This window comes from Pan troglodytes, chromosome 19 (assembly GCF_028858775.2).
Source record: "Pan troglodytes isolate AG18354 chromosome 19, NHGRI_mPanTro3-v2.0_pri, whole genome shotgun sequence".
In the NCBI taxonomy this organism is placed as follows: Eukaryota; Metazoa; Chordata; class Mammalia; order Primates; family Hominidae; genus Pan; species Pan troglodytes.
This window is the reverse complement of record NC_072417.2, coordinates 12796263-12814481: the sequence shown is the minus strand read 5'-3', so window position 1 is coordinate 12814481 and position 18219 is coordinate 12796263. Positions and strand designations below refer to the sequence as shown.

General features: G+C 46.6%; 2 protein-coding genes across 9 annotated transcripts in view; one reads left to right on the top strand and one right to left on the bottom strand.

The window, feature by feature from the left end:
- SRR (serine racemase) overlaps positions 1-16770 on the bottom strand; it is a 30748-nt gene extending 13978 nt beyond the window's left edge. Inside the window, exons 1-4 of one of the 6 annotated variants that reach the window (XM_001156186.7) lie at positions 16396-16770; positions 4416-4587; positions 2433-2559; positions 1527-1630 (exon numbers count right to left, since the gene is read on the bottom strand). In XM_001156186.7, the coding sequence (XP_001156186.1) occupies positions 1527-1630; positions 2433-2559; positions 4416-4583 (399 nt within the window). In that variant the 5' untranslated portion in view covers positions 4584-4587; positions 16396-16770. Of the gene's footprint in view, positions 1-1526; positions 1631-2432; positions 2560-4415; positions 4588-10150; positions 10366-12827; positions 13711-16395 lie in introns of those variants that run through there. The other 5 variants (XM_063798180.1, XM_016931178.4, XM_009431566.4 and 2 more) reach the window with 5 other exon arrangements.
- SMG6 (SMG6 nonsense mediated mRNA decay factor) overlaps positions 16573-18219 on the top strand; it is a 245042-nt gene continuing 243395 nt past the window's right edge. Inside the window, exons 1-2 of one of the 3 annotated variants that reach the window (XM_016931164.4) lie at positions 16578-16780; positions 17257-17399. Coding sequence is in view for 1 of the 3 variants with exons in the window: in XM_003315290.6 (XP_003315338.3) it covers positions 16693-16780 (88 nt within the window). In the remaining 2 variants the exon portion in view is untranslated. Of the gene's footprint in view, positions 16781-17058; positions 17400-18219 lie in introns of all 3 variants that reach the window. The other 2 variants (XM_016931163.4, XM_003315290.6) reach the window with 2 other exon arrangements.

The following is an 18219-nucleotide window of genomic DNA, read 5'->3' as shown; positions in this document are numbered from 1 at the left end:
ACCCTGTCTGTACTAAAGAATCAAAAATTAGCCGGGCATGGTGGCACGCGCTTGTAGTCCCAGCTACTCGGGAGGCTGAGGCAGAAGAATCGCTTGAACCCAGGAGGCGGAGGTTGCAGTGAGCCGAGATTGTGCCGCTGCACTCCAGCCTGGGTGACGGGGAGATTCTGTCTCAAAAAAAAAAAAAAAAAAGATGAGAGATGAGGTCAGAAAGATAGGAATGTTTGAGTTTATCCAGGGATTAGATGATTGCAAGAACTCTCGTTTCCACCGTGTATGAGATGGGAAACCAACAGAGGATTTAGACTTGAAAAGAGACAAGTTCTGGACGGGCGTGGTGGCTCACGCCTGTAATCCCAGCACTTTGGGAGGCCGAGGCGGGTGGATCACGAGGTCAGGAGATCGAGACCATCCTGGCTAACATAGTGAAACCCCGTCTCTACTAAAAACAGAAAAAATTAGCTGGGTGTGGTGGCAGGCGCCTGTAGTCCCAGCTACTCGGGAGACTGAGGCAGGAGAATCGCTGGAACCCAGGAGGCGGGGCTTGCAGTGAGCCGAGATCGCACCACTGCACTCCGGCCTGGGCGACAGAGCAACACTCCGCCTCAAAAAAAAAAAAAAAAAAAAAAAGAAAAGAGACAAGTTCTGACTTTATTAAATGGAGAGCTCTGGTTGCTCAAAAAAGCCTGTAGTGTGGCAAGGGTGGATGTAGAGAGACCAGTTTGGTTACTGCATTGAATATAGGTGAGAATTGATGTTGGTTTGAATCAGAGTGGTAACAGTAGACACAGAAGCAGTTGGGTTATGGAACTATGTTGAAAGCAGACTGAGATTTGGATGTGGGGTATGAGAGGGTTATCAGAGAGGATTCCTGGCTGTGTGCAGTGGGTCATGCCTGTGATCCCAGCATTTTGGGAGGCCAAGGTGGGAGGATTGCTTGAGCCCAGGAGTTTGAGACCAGCCTGGGCAACAGTGAGACCCTGTCTACAAAAAATAAAGAAATTAGGTGTGGTGGCATGCACCTGTAGTCCTAGCTACTCAACAGGCTGAGGCAGAAGGATCCCACAACATAGAAAGAGCCCATCTCTAACAACAACAACAAAAAATTTTCAAAAAAAGATGACTCCAACTTTTTTTTGAGTAACTAGAAGAATAAAAATTGCCATTTACTAAGATGAGGAAGACTGGAAGGGAAGCAATATAGGGAAGTAAGATCAGGAGTTTGGTTTTAGCTGTAGTTTGAGATGCCTTTTAAGACATCAAGTGGGAAAGTTAGGTAGCTGTTGGATATAAAAGTTGGCTGTTAAGGGGAGAGAAGTTGGAGTTGGTGTTGTTAGACCGTAAGTAATAATTTAAGAAATGAGACTAATGAGATCTTGTGAGTGTAGATAGAGAAAAGGTTGAGCATGCTAACAGAAATAAAGAGGAAAACACAAAGGAGGCTGAGAAGGAGCAGCCGGTAAGGTAGAAAGAGCCATTGGTCAAATGAAAGCTGTTAAGGTGGTACCAAACACTGCTCTCCTTACCTCATCACTAGGTTCACAGTATACAATTGACGCTCCGTAGGCTTGTATTGCAAGTTTTTTACAGTCTGGAGCTGTCTGGGGCACCACAATATAAGCAGGAATTCCTGGGAGAGGAAAACATGTTTGGTTACTACAAGTCAGGAGAATTTAGAATAGAAACTTATGTGGCCAGGCACGGTGGGTCACGCCTGTAATCCCAGCACTTTGGGAGGCTGAGGCAGGCGGATCACAAGGTCAGGAAATTGAGACCATCCTGGCTAACACGGTGAAACCCTGTCTTTACTAAAAATACACACACAAAAAAAATAGCCAGGCATGGTGGCAGGCTCCTGTAGTCCCAGGCTGAGGCAGGACAATGGTGTGAACCCGGGAGGTGGAGCTTGCAGTGAGTCGAGATCCTGCAACTGCACTCCAGCCTGGGCGACAGAGCAAGACTCCGTCTCAAAAAAAAAAAAAAGAAACATGTTCAGCCAGGTGTGGTGGCTCACGCCTGTAATCCTAGGACTTTGGGAGGCCAAGGCGGGTGGATTGCTTGAGCCCAGGAGTTCGAGACCAGCCTGGGCAACATGGTGAAATTAGTATTTTGTATTTGTAAAATAGAAAAAATTAGCCAGGCGTGGTGGTGCACACCTGTAGTCCCAGCTACTCAGGAGGCTGAGGCAGGAGAATCGCTTGAACCTGGCAGGTGGAGGTTACAGTGAGCCGAGATCGCGTCACCACTCTCCAGCCTGGGTGACAGCAAGATTCTGTCTTCAAAAAAAAAAAACTTATGTTCATATTGCTTGCAATCAGGTAGAGATTTCTTTGGAAAGTTACTTCCCACAGCTATCATCACTCTCACTGAAATTAAGGGCACTTTTCCACTCCTTTCTGAAGATCTACCCAGTACCTTGAGAAATCAAGTACCTTCCAATTTGGCAGCATAGGTGAGAGCCTGGCCATGGTTTCCACTGCTGTGAGTAACAACAGCTTTCGGCTTCCTTTCTAAAGCATCAGGAACCAAGCTTCTGACGGCATTGAGAGCACCACGAATCTGAAAAAGAGGGATGGTGAATTCACGTATTTGATTAAAACATTGTTTTGGAAAGCAAGGAGCTTTTCTAGATTTTCTATCCTTAACATGCACATCCAATCTGTCACTAAATCTTATCGATTTACCTCCTAAATATCTCATGTGCATCTTTATTTTTTATTTTTTTGAGATGGAGTCTCCGTTATCCCGGCTGGAGTGCAGTGCCATGATCTCGGCTTACTGCAACGTCCGCCTCCCCACACTGCATCTACCCCCAGGGCCGGGTTCAAGTGATTTTCCTGCCTCAGCCTCCCAAGTAGGTGGGATTATAGGTACCTACCACCATGCCTGGCTAATTTTTTTTTTTTTTTTTTTTTTAGACCTAGTCTCGCTCTGTTGTAGCCGGGCTGCAGTGCAGTGGCGCGATCTCGGCTCACTGCAAGCTCCACCTCTGGCATTCACGTCATTCTCCTGCCTCAGCTTCTCGAGTAGCTGGTACTACAGGTGCCCGCCACCACGCCCGGCTACTTTTTTTTGTATTTTTAGTAGAGATGGGGTTTCCCCGTGTTAGCCAGGATGGTCTCGATATTTTGACCTCGTTATCTGCCTGCCTCAGCCTCCCAAAGTGCTGGGATTACAGGCGTAAGCCACCGCACCCGGCCTTTTTTTTTTTTTTTTTTTTTTTTCGAGATGGAGTCTTCCTCTATCACCCATGGTGGAGTGCAATGGCGTGATCTCAACTCACTGCAACCTCTGCCTTCTGGGTTCAAGCAATTCTCCTGCCTCAGCCTCCCAAGCAGCTGGGATTACAGGTGCCTGGCACCAAGTCCAGCTCATTTTGTATTTTTAGTAGAAAGTGTTTCACCAAGGCTGGGTGTGGTGGCTCATGCCAGTAATCCCAGCACTTTGGGAGGCTTAGGCGGGCGGATCACAAGGTCAGATCAAGACCATCCTGGCTAACACGGTGAAACCCTGTCTCTACTAAAAATTCAAAAAAAAAAAAAAAATTAGCTGGGCGTGGTGGCAGGCACCTGTAGTCCCAGCTAATCGGGTGGCTGAGGCAGGAGAATGGCGTGAACCTGGGAGGTGGAGCTTACAGTGAGACGAGATTGTGCCACTGCACTCTAGCCTGGGGGACAGAGTGAGACTCTGTCTCAAAACAAAACAAAACAAAAAAAGCGTTTCATCATGTTGGTCAGGCTGGTGTCAAACTCCTGACCTCAGGTGATCCACCTGCCTCAGCCTCCCAAAGTGCTGGGATTACAAGTGTGAACCACTGCGCCTGTCATATATTTGTATTTTTTGTAGACAGAGTTTTGCCGTGTGGCCCAGGCTTAGATCTTTTATATTGATAATGTATCCATGTGTAGCAAGTTGATACAGTGAATGCTTAAACTTGGGTCATATACAGAGTGATAACACTTTCCAATTTGCCTGCAACAGTTCAGGTGTCTGTTTAGATATTTCAGGTTGCTTCTTTCAGTCCCAAACGTGTCCTAGTTTGGATAATAAATTATGTCTTAGTTTGGACAGTAAGTGATGGTATATATAATAAAGTCATGCTTTGCTTAAGGATGGGGATATGTTTCAAGAAATGCATGATTTGGCAATTTCATCATCTTGCATGCATCATAGAGTGTACTTATACAAATCCAGCTGTTACAGCCTATTACTCCTAGGCTGCAAACCCTGTATAGCATGTCAACACTATTATGCTAGGTAAAACAAGGACTTGAAAGGAAAATTTCTGTAACCTTTTTTCCAACTGTATAAAGGCATTATTTACTTCTGCCTATCTCATTGGGTGGTCAAGAGAATCAAACTGATATGTGAAAGGGTGTGAAAACACATGATACACTGAGAAAAAGGACTGTTACCTTAAAAGATCCTGTTTTCTGGAAGAGTTCACATTTGAAGAAAAGATTGCGCCCTGTTAGTTGATTCAAAATGGAGCTTGTTAGCACTGGTGTGAGGTGGATAGAATCTCGAATGTTGATATGAGCTTTTTCAACATCAGCAAAGGAGATGCAATACTGAGCACACATGGTTCTGAAACCCAGGAATAAGAAAGGGGTCAAAGCAAAGTCTGAGACAGTATGTTTATTGAAGAGATTTTGAAAATACGTAACAGAATAGACCTGGGGCCTGTGGTGTCGTGGAAATTCTCCATTATTGGAGTGTCAGAATTTCCCTAAAAGAGAGTTGACTTAAAAGCTGAACGAAGTTTTTCTGGTGAAGCTTTGAGGGAAGTAACTGATGGTGATTACAGAAGGCTAAAGCCCACTCCCCACCCACACCACCCATCTCTTGGCACTGTTGGCACTGCCACTGGTCTCCATCTTCCTTTTTTTTTTTTTTGAGATGGAGTCTCGCTCTGTAGCCCAGGCTGGAGTGCAGTGGCACAATCTCGGCTCACTGCAACCTCCGCCTCCCGGGTCAAGCAATTCTCCTGCCTCAGCCTCCTGAGTAGCTGGATTACAGGAATGTGCCATCGTGCCCAGCTAATTTTTATATTTTTAGTAGACACGGGGTTTCACCATGTTGGCCAGGCTGGTCTTGAACTTCTGACCTCGTGATCCGCCTGCCTCGGCCTCCCAAAGTGCTGGGATTACAGGTGTAAGCCACTGTGCCCAGCTCCACCTTTCTTTTAATCATCGTTGTGAAGCTACTTGAATGAATTGGATTCAATTTTTATATTATTTTTAATTTATAAATTTAAATTTTTAATTTTTAATAAAAATTTAACAAATTATTTGATAAAGAAAAAAATAGCTAGACTTTTCCATTTAAATAACTGTTCATTTTCTTTATTTCTCTCTGCATTTTCTTTTTTTTTGTTTTTTGAGATGGTGTTTCACTCTTGTTGTCCCGGCTGGAGTGCACTGGTGCAGTCCTGGCTCACCACAACCTCCACATCCCAGATTCAAGCGATTCTCCTGCTTCAGCCTCCCGAGTAGCTGAGATTACAGGCATGCACCACCATGCCCAGCTTTTTTTTTTTTTTTTTTTTTTTTTTTTTTTTTTGAGACAGAGTCTCGCTCTGTCACCCAGGCTGGAGTGCAGTGGCGCGATCTCGGCTCACTGCAAGCTCCGCCTCCCGGGTTCACGCCATTCTCCTGCCTCAGCCTCCCTGGTAGCTGGGACTACAGGCACCTGCCACCATGCCTGGCTAATTTTTTGTATTTTTAGTAAAGACGGGGTTTCACCGTGTTAGCCAGGATAGTCTCAATCTCCTGACCTCGTGATCCGCCTGCCTCAGCCTCCCAAAGTGCTGGGATTACAGGCATGAGCCACCAAACCCGGCCAATTTTGTATTTTTAATAGAGATGGGGTTTCTCCATGTTGTGCAGGCTGGTCTCAAACTCCCGACCTCAGGTGATCCGCCTGCCTCAGACTCCCAAAGTGCTGGGATTATAGGCGTGAGTCACCGCGCCCGGCTCCTTCTGCATTCTCAGTATACATTATGTAACAGTTAAAGCAAACATTTTGTTTGCTCCTACATTTGACTCAGTTTCTCTACAATTTTCATAATTTTCAATAACTACATTAAGCTTCCACTTTCCACTGTGTCTATTGTAGCAGTTAAATATGAAGTTTCTCTATTTTTCCTTATTACAAAAGAATCTATCTTCATTAGAAAACTGAGTTAATCTGAAAATACAGAGATACAAAAAGAACATGAAAATAGCCACGAAACCTTCCTACCTAAAGACAGTTGCTATCCAGTGGTTTACCTTTCCAGGCCCAACTACATATGCAGACAAAACTCTTTGGTAGGTTTGGTAACTTCTTTTTTTGTCAGACAATATTTTGAATATCAATGAATCTCATAGGTGAGTACATTTATCCACATTTTTTTTTTTGTTTTTTTGAGATGGAGTTTCACTCTGTCACCCAGACTGAAGTGCAGTGGCATGACTGTGGCTCACTGCAACCTCTGCCTCCTGGGTTCAAGCAATTCTCCTGCCTCAACCTCCTGAGTTGCTGGGATTACAGGCACCCACCACCACACCCAGCTTATTTTTATACTTTTAGTAGAGGTGGGGTTTCACCATGTTGGCCAGGCTGGTCTTGAACTCCTGATCTCAGGTGATCCACCTGCCTTGGTCTCCCAAAGTGCTGGTATTACAGGCGTGAGCCACCACGCCCGGCCCATTTATCCAACTTTTTTTTTTTTTTTTTTTTTTTTTGAGAGAGTCTTGCTCTGCCGCCAGGCTGGAGTGCAGTAGCGCCATCTCAGCTCACTGCAACCTCTGCCTCCCAGGTTCAAGCGATTCTCCTGCCTTAGCCTCCCTAGTAGCTGGGATTACAGGCGCCTGCCACTACACCCAGATAATTTTTTTTTTAGTGGAGACAGGGTTTCACCATGTTGGCCAGGCTAGTCTTGAACTCCTGACTTCAGGCAATCCACCCGGCTCAGCCTCCCAAAGTGCTGGGATTACAGGCGTGAGCCACTGCGCCCGGCTTTATCCAACTTTTAAAATGACTTAATAGTACTTCTTTTACAAAAATACAATAATTTAGCTGGGGGCAGTGACACACACTGGTAGTCCCGGCTACTTGGGAGGCTAAGGCGGGAGGCTTGCTCGAGCCCAGGAGTGTGTTATTATCACGTCTATGAATAGCCACTGTACTGTGGCCTGGACAACGTAAGCAGGACCCTATCTCTTGAAAAAGAAAAAATAATAATTTTAAGTTTACATAGCTCAAATGAACATTTGGATTTCCTTTTGTTGTTGTTGGCTGTAAGAATGATGTAATGAATAGCCTTGTTGCAAGATTTTTGTGTACCTCCGTCAGTCCTTAGGGTAGATTTCACCAAATGGTATTTTGTATCAAAAGGCATACATATTTCTAAGAAATCTGATACCCACTGCCAAACTGATCTCCAGAAGGGTCCTATATTACATCAATTTGTACTCCCAACAACAGTTTTGATGGAATGATGCCTCTTTTCCTTCATCCGTCCTATATCATTTTTATGTCAACGTAGTTATGTCTAGTATTTGTTGTTTCTTTGAGACGGAGTCTTGCTCTGTTGCCCAGGCTGGAGTGCAGTGGTGGGATCTTGGCTCACTGCAACCTCCACCTCCCAGGTTCAAGTGATTCTCCTGCCTCAGCCTCCCGAGTAGCTGGGACTACCGGTGTGTGCCACCACGCCAGGCTAATTTTTTGTATTTTTAGTAGAGACAGGGTTTCACTGTGTTAGCCAGGATGGTCTCGATCTCCTGACTTCGTGATCCACCCGCCTCAGACTCCCAAAGTGCTGAGATTACAGGTGTGAGCCACTGTGCCCGGCAATGTCTAGTAGTTTTAATTTACATTAATTACTAGTGATTGAACTTTTTTTGTGTATCTTGGCCACTTCTTCTTTTCTCAGTCTTTTTTTTTTTTTTTTTTTAGATAAGGTCTCACTCTGTTGTCCAGGCTGGTGTACAGTGGCTCAATTATGGCTCCCTGCAGCTTCAAACTCTTGAGCTCAAGTGATCTTCCTGCCTCAGCCTCCCAAGTACCTGGGACTATGACTGTGCACCACCATACCCAGCTAATTTTTAAAATTTTTATTTTAGTAGAGAGGAAGTCTTGCTGTGTTGCCCAGGCTGGTCTCAAACCCCTGAGCTCAAGTGATCCTTCCGCCTTGGCCTTCCAAAGTTTTGGGATTACAGGCATGAGGCACCACACCCAGCCTTCTTAACACACCATTTACTGACAGAATCCTTTTCCTCTGAAATGCTCTATTTATCAAAAATTAAATTTCTATGAATGGTTGGGGCTATTGTATTTTGTTCCATTGACCAGACTGCCAATGTCTTTTCCTATTATATACTGTATTAATAAATTCTCCCTTGATTGCTCTAAAATTCATTGGCTTTTCTCACATATCAATTCTTTCAGGTGAACTAGAATTACTTTATCAAAGTTGCCAGAAATTCCATTGTAAAGATGTATAAATGAATTGGAGGCATTATTTATTTACTGAGACGGGGTCTCTTGTCGTCCAGGCTGGAGTGCATTGGCATGATCTCAGCTCACTGCAACCTCTGCCTCCCAGGCTCAGGCAATCCTCTCACCTCAGCCTCCTGAGTAGCTGGGACCACAGGTGCACTGTGCCACCACAAATACAAAAAATGTCTGTATTTTTTGTAGAGACAAGGTTTTGCCATGTTGCCCAGGCTGGTCTTGACCTTCTGAGCTCAAGTGATCCACCCACCTTGGCCTCCCAAAGTGCTGGGATTACAGGCGTGAGCCACCATGACAGGCCCGAAGACTCAATATTTTTTAATGTCAATTATGCCCCCTCGGCTGGGCACAGTCGCAGGAGGATTGCTTAAACCCAGGAGTTCAAGGCTGCAGTGAGTTATTGTACCACTGCAAGAGCAAGACCCTGTCTCTTAAAAACAAAAAAACAAGAGAACAAAAAATAGTTGGCTGGGCGTGGTGGCTCTTGCCTGTAATCCCAGCACTTTTGGAGGCCAAAGCAAGTGGATCACTTGAGATCAGGAGTTCAGGAGTTTGAGACCAGACTGACTAACATGGTAAAATCCCGTCCAACAAAAATTGGCCGGGCGTGGTGGGTCACGCCTGTAATCCCAGCACTTTGGGAGGCTGAGGTGGGAAGATCACAAGGTCAGGAGATCGAGACCATCCTGGCTAACATGGTGAAACCCTGTCTCTACTAAAAATACAAAAAATTAGCCGGGCATGGTGGCGGGCGCCTGTAGTCCCAGCTACTCGGGAGGCTGAGGCAGGAGAATGGCATGAACCCGGGAGGCGGAGTTTGCAGTGAGCCAAGATCATGCCACTGCACTCCAGCCTGGGCGACAGAGCAAGACTCTGTCTCAAACAAACAAACAAAAAAATTAGCCAGGAGTAGTGGCATTTGCCTGTAGTCCCAGCTAGTAGGGAGGCTGAGGCAGAAAAATCGCTTGAACCTGGAAGGCAAAGGTTGCAGTAAGCCGAGAATGTTCCACTGCACTCCAGCCTTGGCGACAGAGTGAGACTCTGTCTCAAAACAACAACAACAAAAAATCCCAAAAAACCATGCCAGGCCTGAAGACTCAATATTTTTATGAATAAGTGTCAATTATGCCCCCTTGGCAGGATGCAGTGGCTCATACCTGTAATCCCAGCACTTTAGGTGGGCGGACTGCTTGAGCTCAGGAATTTAAGACCAGCCTGGGCAACACGTTGAAACCCTATCTCTACCAAAAATACAAAAATTAGCCGTGCAGGTGGCAGGCGCCTGTAGTCGTAATTCTACAGTAAACAGTATGGTGCTTCCTCAAAAAATTGAACATAGAATCATCCTATGATCTACCGATTCCATTCCTACATGTAGACCCTGTCTCTCAACAACAAAACCCAGAATACAAAAAACCCACTATCAAAAATAAGATATATTTTGGAGGTTGTAAACAGTTAGTCCTCTTAGTTGCAAGTGATAGAACCTCAATTTGTACTACCTTAGTAGGCACAAGGTGGAGGTGTTGAGATTTACTAGCTCATGGAATCCATGAAGAAATGAACAAACCATGGTAAGGGGAGGAATATGGAGCTTCAGGAACTACTGGAACCAGAGATTTGACAGCTTCCCAGACTCTTAGTCTCTCACCTCTGCTGCTTTCTGCACGTCGGCTTCTTTTTCACTGCAGGCGAGTTGGTTCCATATGGAACCAACTGACACGTGGCTGCTGACAGGTCGTATGTTTTACATTTTATGGCTTCCACACTGGAGGGGAATTTTCTTTCTCAGTTTCAGTTAAAAAAATTCTGGGTAAGGACTCTGGCCCATCTTGGCCCAGGACCAGTGGCCAGGGTATGAGGTCACTGAAGATAACAGTGTGCAATAGTCAGAAGTATTTACATAAACATGAAACAGAAACAGAATGAGATCTGTAACACAGTATCAATTAGGTACATTTAAAACACATACATACATAAAACATTACATATTATTCAAAGATACATGTATATTCAAAGACATATATCAAACACATTAGAGTGAATACCTAAGGAGGGAGGAAAGGAACATTAGTGGGAACTGGAATGAAGAGAAAAGATAAAATGAGAAAGGGCTTGTTAATGACAGTGTGAATAAACGAGTATGACTGGCTCAATTCTCTGCACCTGAGGGGAAAATAGCAAAATAAAGGAGTGACACAGGAAAGAAAACAAAGAAAAGAAAAAAGTACTTTTGAGTGGGAGTAAGGGGCATTTTCCAAGTGAAAATAAAGGGGAGAATGCTGGGGAGATGATTCCATACATGTTCATTATAGGAACAGAAGAGACATATCCTGATAGTGGATTGAATGGGGGAGAGAAGTGTGAAGAATAAATCCTGGGCCAGGCCTGGTGGCTCACACCTGTAATCCCAACACTTTGGAAGGCCAAGGTGGGAAGATTGCCAGAGGCAAGGAGTTTGAGACCAGCCTGGGCAACACAGGGAAACCCTGCCTCTACAAATTATTATTATTATTATTATTTTGAGATGGAGTTTCGCTCTTGTTGCCCAGGCTGGAGTGCAATGGGGCAATCTCAGCTCACTGCAACCTCCGCCTCCCGGATTCAAGCGATTCTCCTGCCTCAGCCTCCCAAGTAGCTGGGATTACAGGCATGTAGCACCACACCTGGCTAATGTTTTGTATTTAGTAGGGACAGGGTTTCACCATGTTGGTCAGGCTGGTCTCGAACTCCTGACCTCAGATGATCCACCTGCCTCAGCCTCCCAAAGTGCTGGGATTACAGGTATGAGCCACCACACCCGGCCAATATTTTTATTTTTTTGAGATGGAGTCTCACTCTGTCACCAGGCTGGAGTGCAGTGGTGCGATCTTGGCTCACTGCAACCTCTGCCTCTTGGGTTCAAGTGATTCTCCTACCTCAGCCTCCCAAGTAGCTGAGATTACAGGAGCGTGCCACCATGCCCAGCTAATTGGCCAGGATAGTCTTGATCTCTTGACCTTGTGATCCACCCGCCTCGGCCTCCCAAAGTACTGGGATTACAGGTGTGAGCCACCGCGCCCAGCCAAAAATTTTTCTTTAAAAAGAGTAACTCCTGGGTTTTGACTTAAATGGTGGTACGATTTGTTGAGATTTAAAACAGGAGAAGAAATAAGTATTTGACAGGAAAATCAGATTTGATTAGCTAAGTTTGAATTGTTTATGAAACATCCAAGAGGATGCCCCTTTTTTAAAAATTATTTTTTGCCAGAAATGTGTATATATTAGTGTCTGCTTTATTTCTGAAGAATGAGCTTTTCAATCTATTTAAAGTACAGCTCTTTTTCCCTTATTTCTGATTTTGTTTACTCTGCCATTTTCCTTTGTCTTCTATATTTGTTGAATGCTTAGCTTACTAATTTTCACTTTTAAAAAAAAGCATATAAGGTTACTTATATGATATTTCCTCTGAGAAGTGCTTTAATATCATGGATTCCATTATGCAATATTTTCATTATTATAATTTCTAAATAATCCAAGATTTTAGTCTTGTTTTCTTTTTTGACCCATGAATTATTTAAAATTGGTGGGTTTTTTTGTTGTTGTTTTTTTTTAAGAAGACATTTATTCAGTGTCACGATCAGACTATTACATTTAGCAATCAACAGCTTGGGTGCAAAAAAAAAAAAAATACATTAAAACCCTTTGTTGGAATGCTTTACACTTTCCACAGAACAGAAACTAAAATAACCTGTTATACAACTAGTCACAAATACAGTCTTCGAGTTTTTTGCCCATACACATGAGTATTTGTCTAAAACATATCTTCTTTGTAGCAGCTAGGCCCTGCCACCACTGTGCTTGGCTTAGTTCACAAATCTGTTGTAACCTGTAGCTTCCCTGTCACTTCGCTGGCTCTCCTCTCATGCTAAGCTTTGTTGCCTAATTAAAATCTTCCGCCACTGCCATAGCTACTGCTGCTACTGGAACCGCCATAGCCACCTTGATTTCGTGGTTTGGTAAAGTATTGGCCTGCACCACCATAGGGGCCAGAGCTTCTGCCTCCAAAGTTTCCTCCCTTCATGGGTCCAAAAATTGAAGACTAATTGTTTTAATTGCCAAAATCATTGTAGCTTCCACCTCCAAAATTGCTTCCATCATTACCAAATCCATTATAGCCATCCCCACTGCACGATATCCACCACCACCACAGCTGCCACCAAAGCCACCATGACCACCGAAATTTCCTTCACAACCAAAGTTGTCATTCCCACCGAAACCACCTCCACTACCACCACCACAAAGTTTCCAGAAGTACTTTGACCTCTTTGGCTGGATGAAGCACTCACCATCTCTTGCTTTGACAGGCCTTTCCTAATTTCACAGTTGTGGCCATTCACAGTATGGTATTTCTGAATGACAGTCTTATCCACGGAGTCATGATCATCAAAGGTTACAAAGGCAAAGCCCCTTTTCTTGCCACTGCCTTGGTCAGTCACGATTTCAATCACTTCAATTTTTCCATACTGTTCAAAATAATCACTTAGGTGATATTCTTCAGTGTCTTCGTTAATGCCACCAACAAATATCTTTTCCATAGTTAAGTGGGCATCTGGTCTTTGAGAATCTTCTCTTGAGACAGCTCTCTTTGGTTCCACAACTCTTCCGTCCACCTTGTGTGGCCTTGCATTCGTGGCTGCATCCACCTCCTCCACAGTGGCATATGTGGCAAATCCAAAGCCCCTGGAGTGCTTGGTGTTTGGATCTCTCATTACCACACAGTCCGCGAGTGTTCCCCATTGCTCAGAATGGCTCCTCAGGCTCTCATCGGTTGTTTCAAAGCTCAGCCCTCCAATGAAGAGCTTCTTCAGCTGTACGAGCTCTTGAGGAGACTCTGACTTAGACTTGGCGGTGTCCATGGGTGGAAAGTGTTTTGTTTTGTTTTATTTTTGAGACAGAGTCTCTATCTGTCACCCAGGCTGGAGTGCAGTGGCGTGATCTCGGCTCACTGCAGCCTCTACCTCCTTGGTTCAAGTGATTCTCCTGCCTCAGTCTCCCAAGTAGCTGGGATTACAGGCACCCACCACCACGCCCGGCTAGTTTTTGTATTTTTAGTAGAGACGGGGTTTCGCCATGTTGGCCAGGCTGGTCTCGAACTCCTGACCTCAAGTGATCTGCCCACCTTGGCCTCCCAAAGTGCTGGGATTACACGCATGAGCCACGGGGCCTGGCCTAAAATTGTTGTTTTTAAAAAAATTCCAAATGGTTAGAATGTTTTGCTTCATTTGTGGCTATTCACTTCTAGTTTTATTACTTTGTGCTAAGTAAATATGACCTGTACAATTTTTTTTTTTTGACGGAGTCTCACTCTGTCGCCCAGGCTGGAGTGCAGTGGAGCAATCTCGGCTCGCTGCAACCTCTGCCTCCCAGGTTCAAGCAGTTCTCCTGCCTGAGCGTCCCAAGTAGCTGGGACTACAGGTGCCCGCCACCACACCCAGCTAATTTTTTTGTATTTTAGTAGAGATGGGGTTTCATCTTGTTGCCCAAGCTGGTTGGGAACTCCTGAGCTCAGGCAATCTGCCCACCTTGGCCTCCCAAAGTGCTGGGATTACAGGCGTGAGCCACCGCGCCCGGCCAACTTGTACAATTTTTACTTTTAGAAACTGAATTTAAGGCTGGGCACGGTGGCTCACGCCAGTAATCCCAGCACTTTAGGAGTTTGAGGCAGGTGGATCACCTGAGGTCAGGAGTTCGAGACCAGACTGGTCAACATGGTGAAACCCCATCTCTACTAAAAATACAAAAAATTAGCTGGGCATGGTGGTGGGCGCCTGTAATACCAGCTACTCAGGAGGCTGAGGCAAGAGAATTGCTTGAAACCAGGAGGCAGGTTGCAGTGAGCCAAGATTGTGCCACTGCACTCCAGCCTGGGCAACAAGAGTGAAACTCCGTCTCAAAAAAAACGAAAAACAAAAAAACTCAGCAGCTTTCATTGTGATACTGACTTAAATATGGTTGTCTTTCTTGTCATTTCTTTTTACCTGGTATTTCACGAATTCTTTAAATCTGATAATTCAAAAATTTCCACCAACGTAGTAAATTTTCTTCTACTATTTGATTATTGCTCTTCTGCAGTCAGCTCTATTATCCCCTTCTGGAACTCGTATTTAATTATTAATTTTTTGTACCCCTTCTCCATGTCTCCTATCTTTGTCTCTCAGTTTTTATCTATTACCTTTTCCTTCTGAGTTCTCGTAAATTTTCTTGAACTGGTTTAACTTTTGGCAAATCTAATCTGCAGTTCACTGACACTGTTGCATTAAATGGGTGGTGCCATTTGTCCTAAGAAAGTTTTCTTGTTTTCCATTATTTTTCCAGCTGAAAAAAGAAATCATGCAATGGCCTCTCAAATTTCAATATGAAACAGATTATTTTTTAACGCTTCTTCCTATTTCTCTCAAATCTGGTGGCAAAGGCTGTCTTCTGCTCTGACCACTCAAATGGTTCCTCTTCTGAACTGTTGGATATTTTCACCCATCATCTACTGACTTTCTTCTTATGCTTAACCTTCCGGTGACAAAGTGTCACGTAAAAGGAACTGAAGGAGTTCTGTCAGAGGTTGTGGCAATCCCTTCGGCTCAGACTAAGGAATAATTGGTAACTATTCTGTGATGGGTGTGGGGTAAAGGCCTATGGGGCTGTGGAGGGGCAACAGGTGGAGGCAGGAGGCCTTGGGGAAGGGAGCTTCACCTCTGCACAGTTCTCCAAAAAAAGATTCAAGTACCAGCCTTCTGGTATAGTTCAATTTTAAAGATGGGAAATTAAAAAGTCAACCTGAGATCCACAGCAGTAATTTTTTTCAAGAATCCATAGTGACACAGAAATTCCCAAATTGACTTTTTTTTTTTTTGAGGCGGAGTCTCGCTCTGTTGGAGACTCCGGGGCTGGAGTGCAGTGGCGCGATCTCGGCTCACTGCAGTCTCCGCCTCCCGGGTTCAAGCGATCCGCCCGTCTCAGCCTTCCGAGTCGCCGGGATTACAGGTCCCAAATGGACTTATATGCCTCCTGATGTACTTCCTTCCACACGATTCCAACTATATCGTATCTAGTTTTTAAAAGTCAGGGGGCGGCCGGGCGCGGTGGCTCACGCCTGTAATCCCAGCACTTTGGGAGGCCGACGCGGGTGGATCACCTGAGGTCAGGAGTTCGAGACCAGCCTAGTGAAACCCCGTCTCTACAAAAAATACAAAAATTAGCCGGGCTTGGTGGCGTGCACCTGTAATCCCAGCTACTATAGGGAGGCTGAGGCAGGAGAATCGCTTGAATCCAGGAGGCGGAGCTTGCAGTGAGCCGAGACCGCGCCACTGCACTCCAGCCTGGGCGACAGAGCGAGACTCCGTCTAAAAAAAAAAAAAAAAAAAGAGGGTTTGGGGATGTGGCTTGCTGTAATGAAAAAGGCTTTGATAGGTTTTTATCCACGGTGTCACCCTGGGCAATTTACTTCCGTTCTCTGGGATTCAGTTTCCTAATCTTAGAAATTGGAATAGTAGAGAAGCTGAGGCGGGAGAAAAGCTTGAACCCGGGAGGCGGAGCTTGCAGTGAGCCGAGATCGCGCCACTGCACTCCAGCCCGGGAGTCTCCAACAGAGCGAGACTCCAACTAAAAAAAAAAAAAAAAAAAAAAAGGAATACTAATAACTCTTAGCAGATCTTCAAGGTCCCAAGTAATGGCCCGCGGCGCTAGGCCGGGCCTGTGGCGGGAGAGCCTGGCCTAAGGTGTCCAGAGGAGCCCAGGCTGAGGGGTGTCTCTGTCAACCCGAGTCCCAGACTAGCAGTGTCCTTGGTGTCCACGACAACAGCAACGGCAGCCACCGCCGCAAACGCCCGCCTGGCCTGGCACGGCCCGGCCTCGCCTCACCTCAGCTCACCGGCGCCGCACCTCCAGCTCCAGCCTCCGCGCGCCTCCCCGGCCGCACCTCTGCGCACGCGCAGCGCCCGCCCGCCCCACCCAGGCTCTCGCTCCGGTCCCGCCCCTCTGGAACCGGCGGCGGGCGCTTTTCCTCCCAGCGCGGCCACCGTCGTTCGGAAAGGGAGGGCGGCAGGGGGCGGGGAAAGGCCGGGAGGTGGGCGAGCGCGCGCGCCGCCCGTCTGTGGTGGTTTCCTGGCTGCGCGCGGCGGTGGCGGAGCCGCTACGGCTGTAGCAGCAGCCGCGAAGATGGCGGAAGGCCTGGAGCGTGTGCGGATCTCCGCGTCGGAGCTGCGCGGGATCCTGGCTACTCTGGCCCCGCAGGCCGGGAGCAGAGGTGAGTCGCGCCGCCCAGCTCCTGGGCCGGGCCTGCCCGCCCCGCCTCCCTCTCCTCCTCCTCTGCCTCCTCCCCGCTCGGCCCTGGGCTCCGGAGCCCCCGCCCCTTCCCCCAGCAGTAGGCGCTGGGGCCGCGGCGGACCCTCGCTGCCCTACCTCTCTCGCGGGTTAGTGCGGGGTCGGGCTCGGCCAGTCCTGGCCAGCTCCGGGAGAGCCTGGCCCGAATTCCTGCCTCCACCCTCTTTCTCGCCGCGAAGGTGACTGTTCCTTTTGCCCCAGCCCTCTCAGACCCGCCCCGGATTCCCAGGCATCGGGAGACGCGGAAAGGAGTGGGGTCTGGTGGAGGCCCCGGGAGTATCGCTCTCCAGGCCGCCCTCCGCGGGCCTGCCCCGGCCACCGCTTTAGCGTCGGAGAGAAGGAATTGGGGAGAAAGGTTTAAGAGCCTGCGACTTCGTTGCTGAACTTTTCCCCCCCAAGACAGGCTTCCGAAAGCTGCGCCACTGGAGGGATCCGGGACCTCAGACTACTCGGGTTTGGCCCTGGCATGTGTGGGAGCAGTTTTTATTAGAGAGAATGCTCAATTTGCAAGTTAATTTCAAGTCTCCAGCCACGTCAGGAAAGTAAGAAAGATTCTAAGTGTCTCACCTCTTCTGCGTTAGGCAATAGAGTTGTGTAGAATGGTAGCTGTGATAGGTGCCTTCTCTAGGTTTGCGGCCAGTCTGTGAAATTGGTTTTTGTTGATTAACATAATTGGATTATTAAGGCTATTTTCTCCCGCTGCTCTAGAAAGTAGTAGGAATAGCTTTCCCCATCCCCCCGCCCCCCACCAAGTTACAGACTGCCGAGGGTGAGCTATTCTTGGGTTAAACTGCTTTATCTTTGTGGATACTTCATGAACCTACCTTTTAAACTTATGAAAATAGTGAAGCACTATCCAAAACCTCAGTCTCTTTTCTTCCCCTTTTCCATACACCTACAAACAGTAAATGTACTTGCTGGAGCATATGATTCCTGTTTTGGGCTTGTTTGCATTTATATTTAGAGACCAATACTAGGATTAAAAACTTTTTTATTGTTGTTGTTATTATTTTTTGAGACGGAGTCTAGCTCTGTCGCCCAGGCTGGAGTGCAGTGGCGCGATCTCTGCTCACTGCAACCTCCGCCTCCCGGGTTCACGCCATTCTCCTACCTCAGCCTCCCGAGTAGCTGGGACTGCAGGCGTGTGCCACCACGCCCGGCTAATTTTTTGTATTTTTGTAGCGACGGGGTTTCTCCGTGTTGGCCAGGATGGTCTGGACTCCTGTCCTCGTGATCCGCCCGCCTTGGCCTCCCAAAGTGCTGGGATTACAGGCGTGAGCCACCGTGCCCGGCCAATTTTTTTGAGGCAGGGTCTCACTCTGTCTTCCAGGCTGGAGTGCAGTGGAGCGATCTCAGCTCACT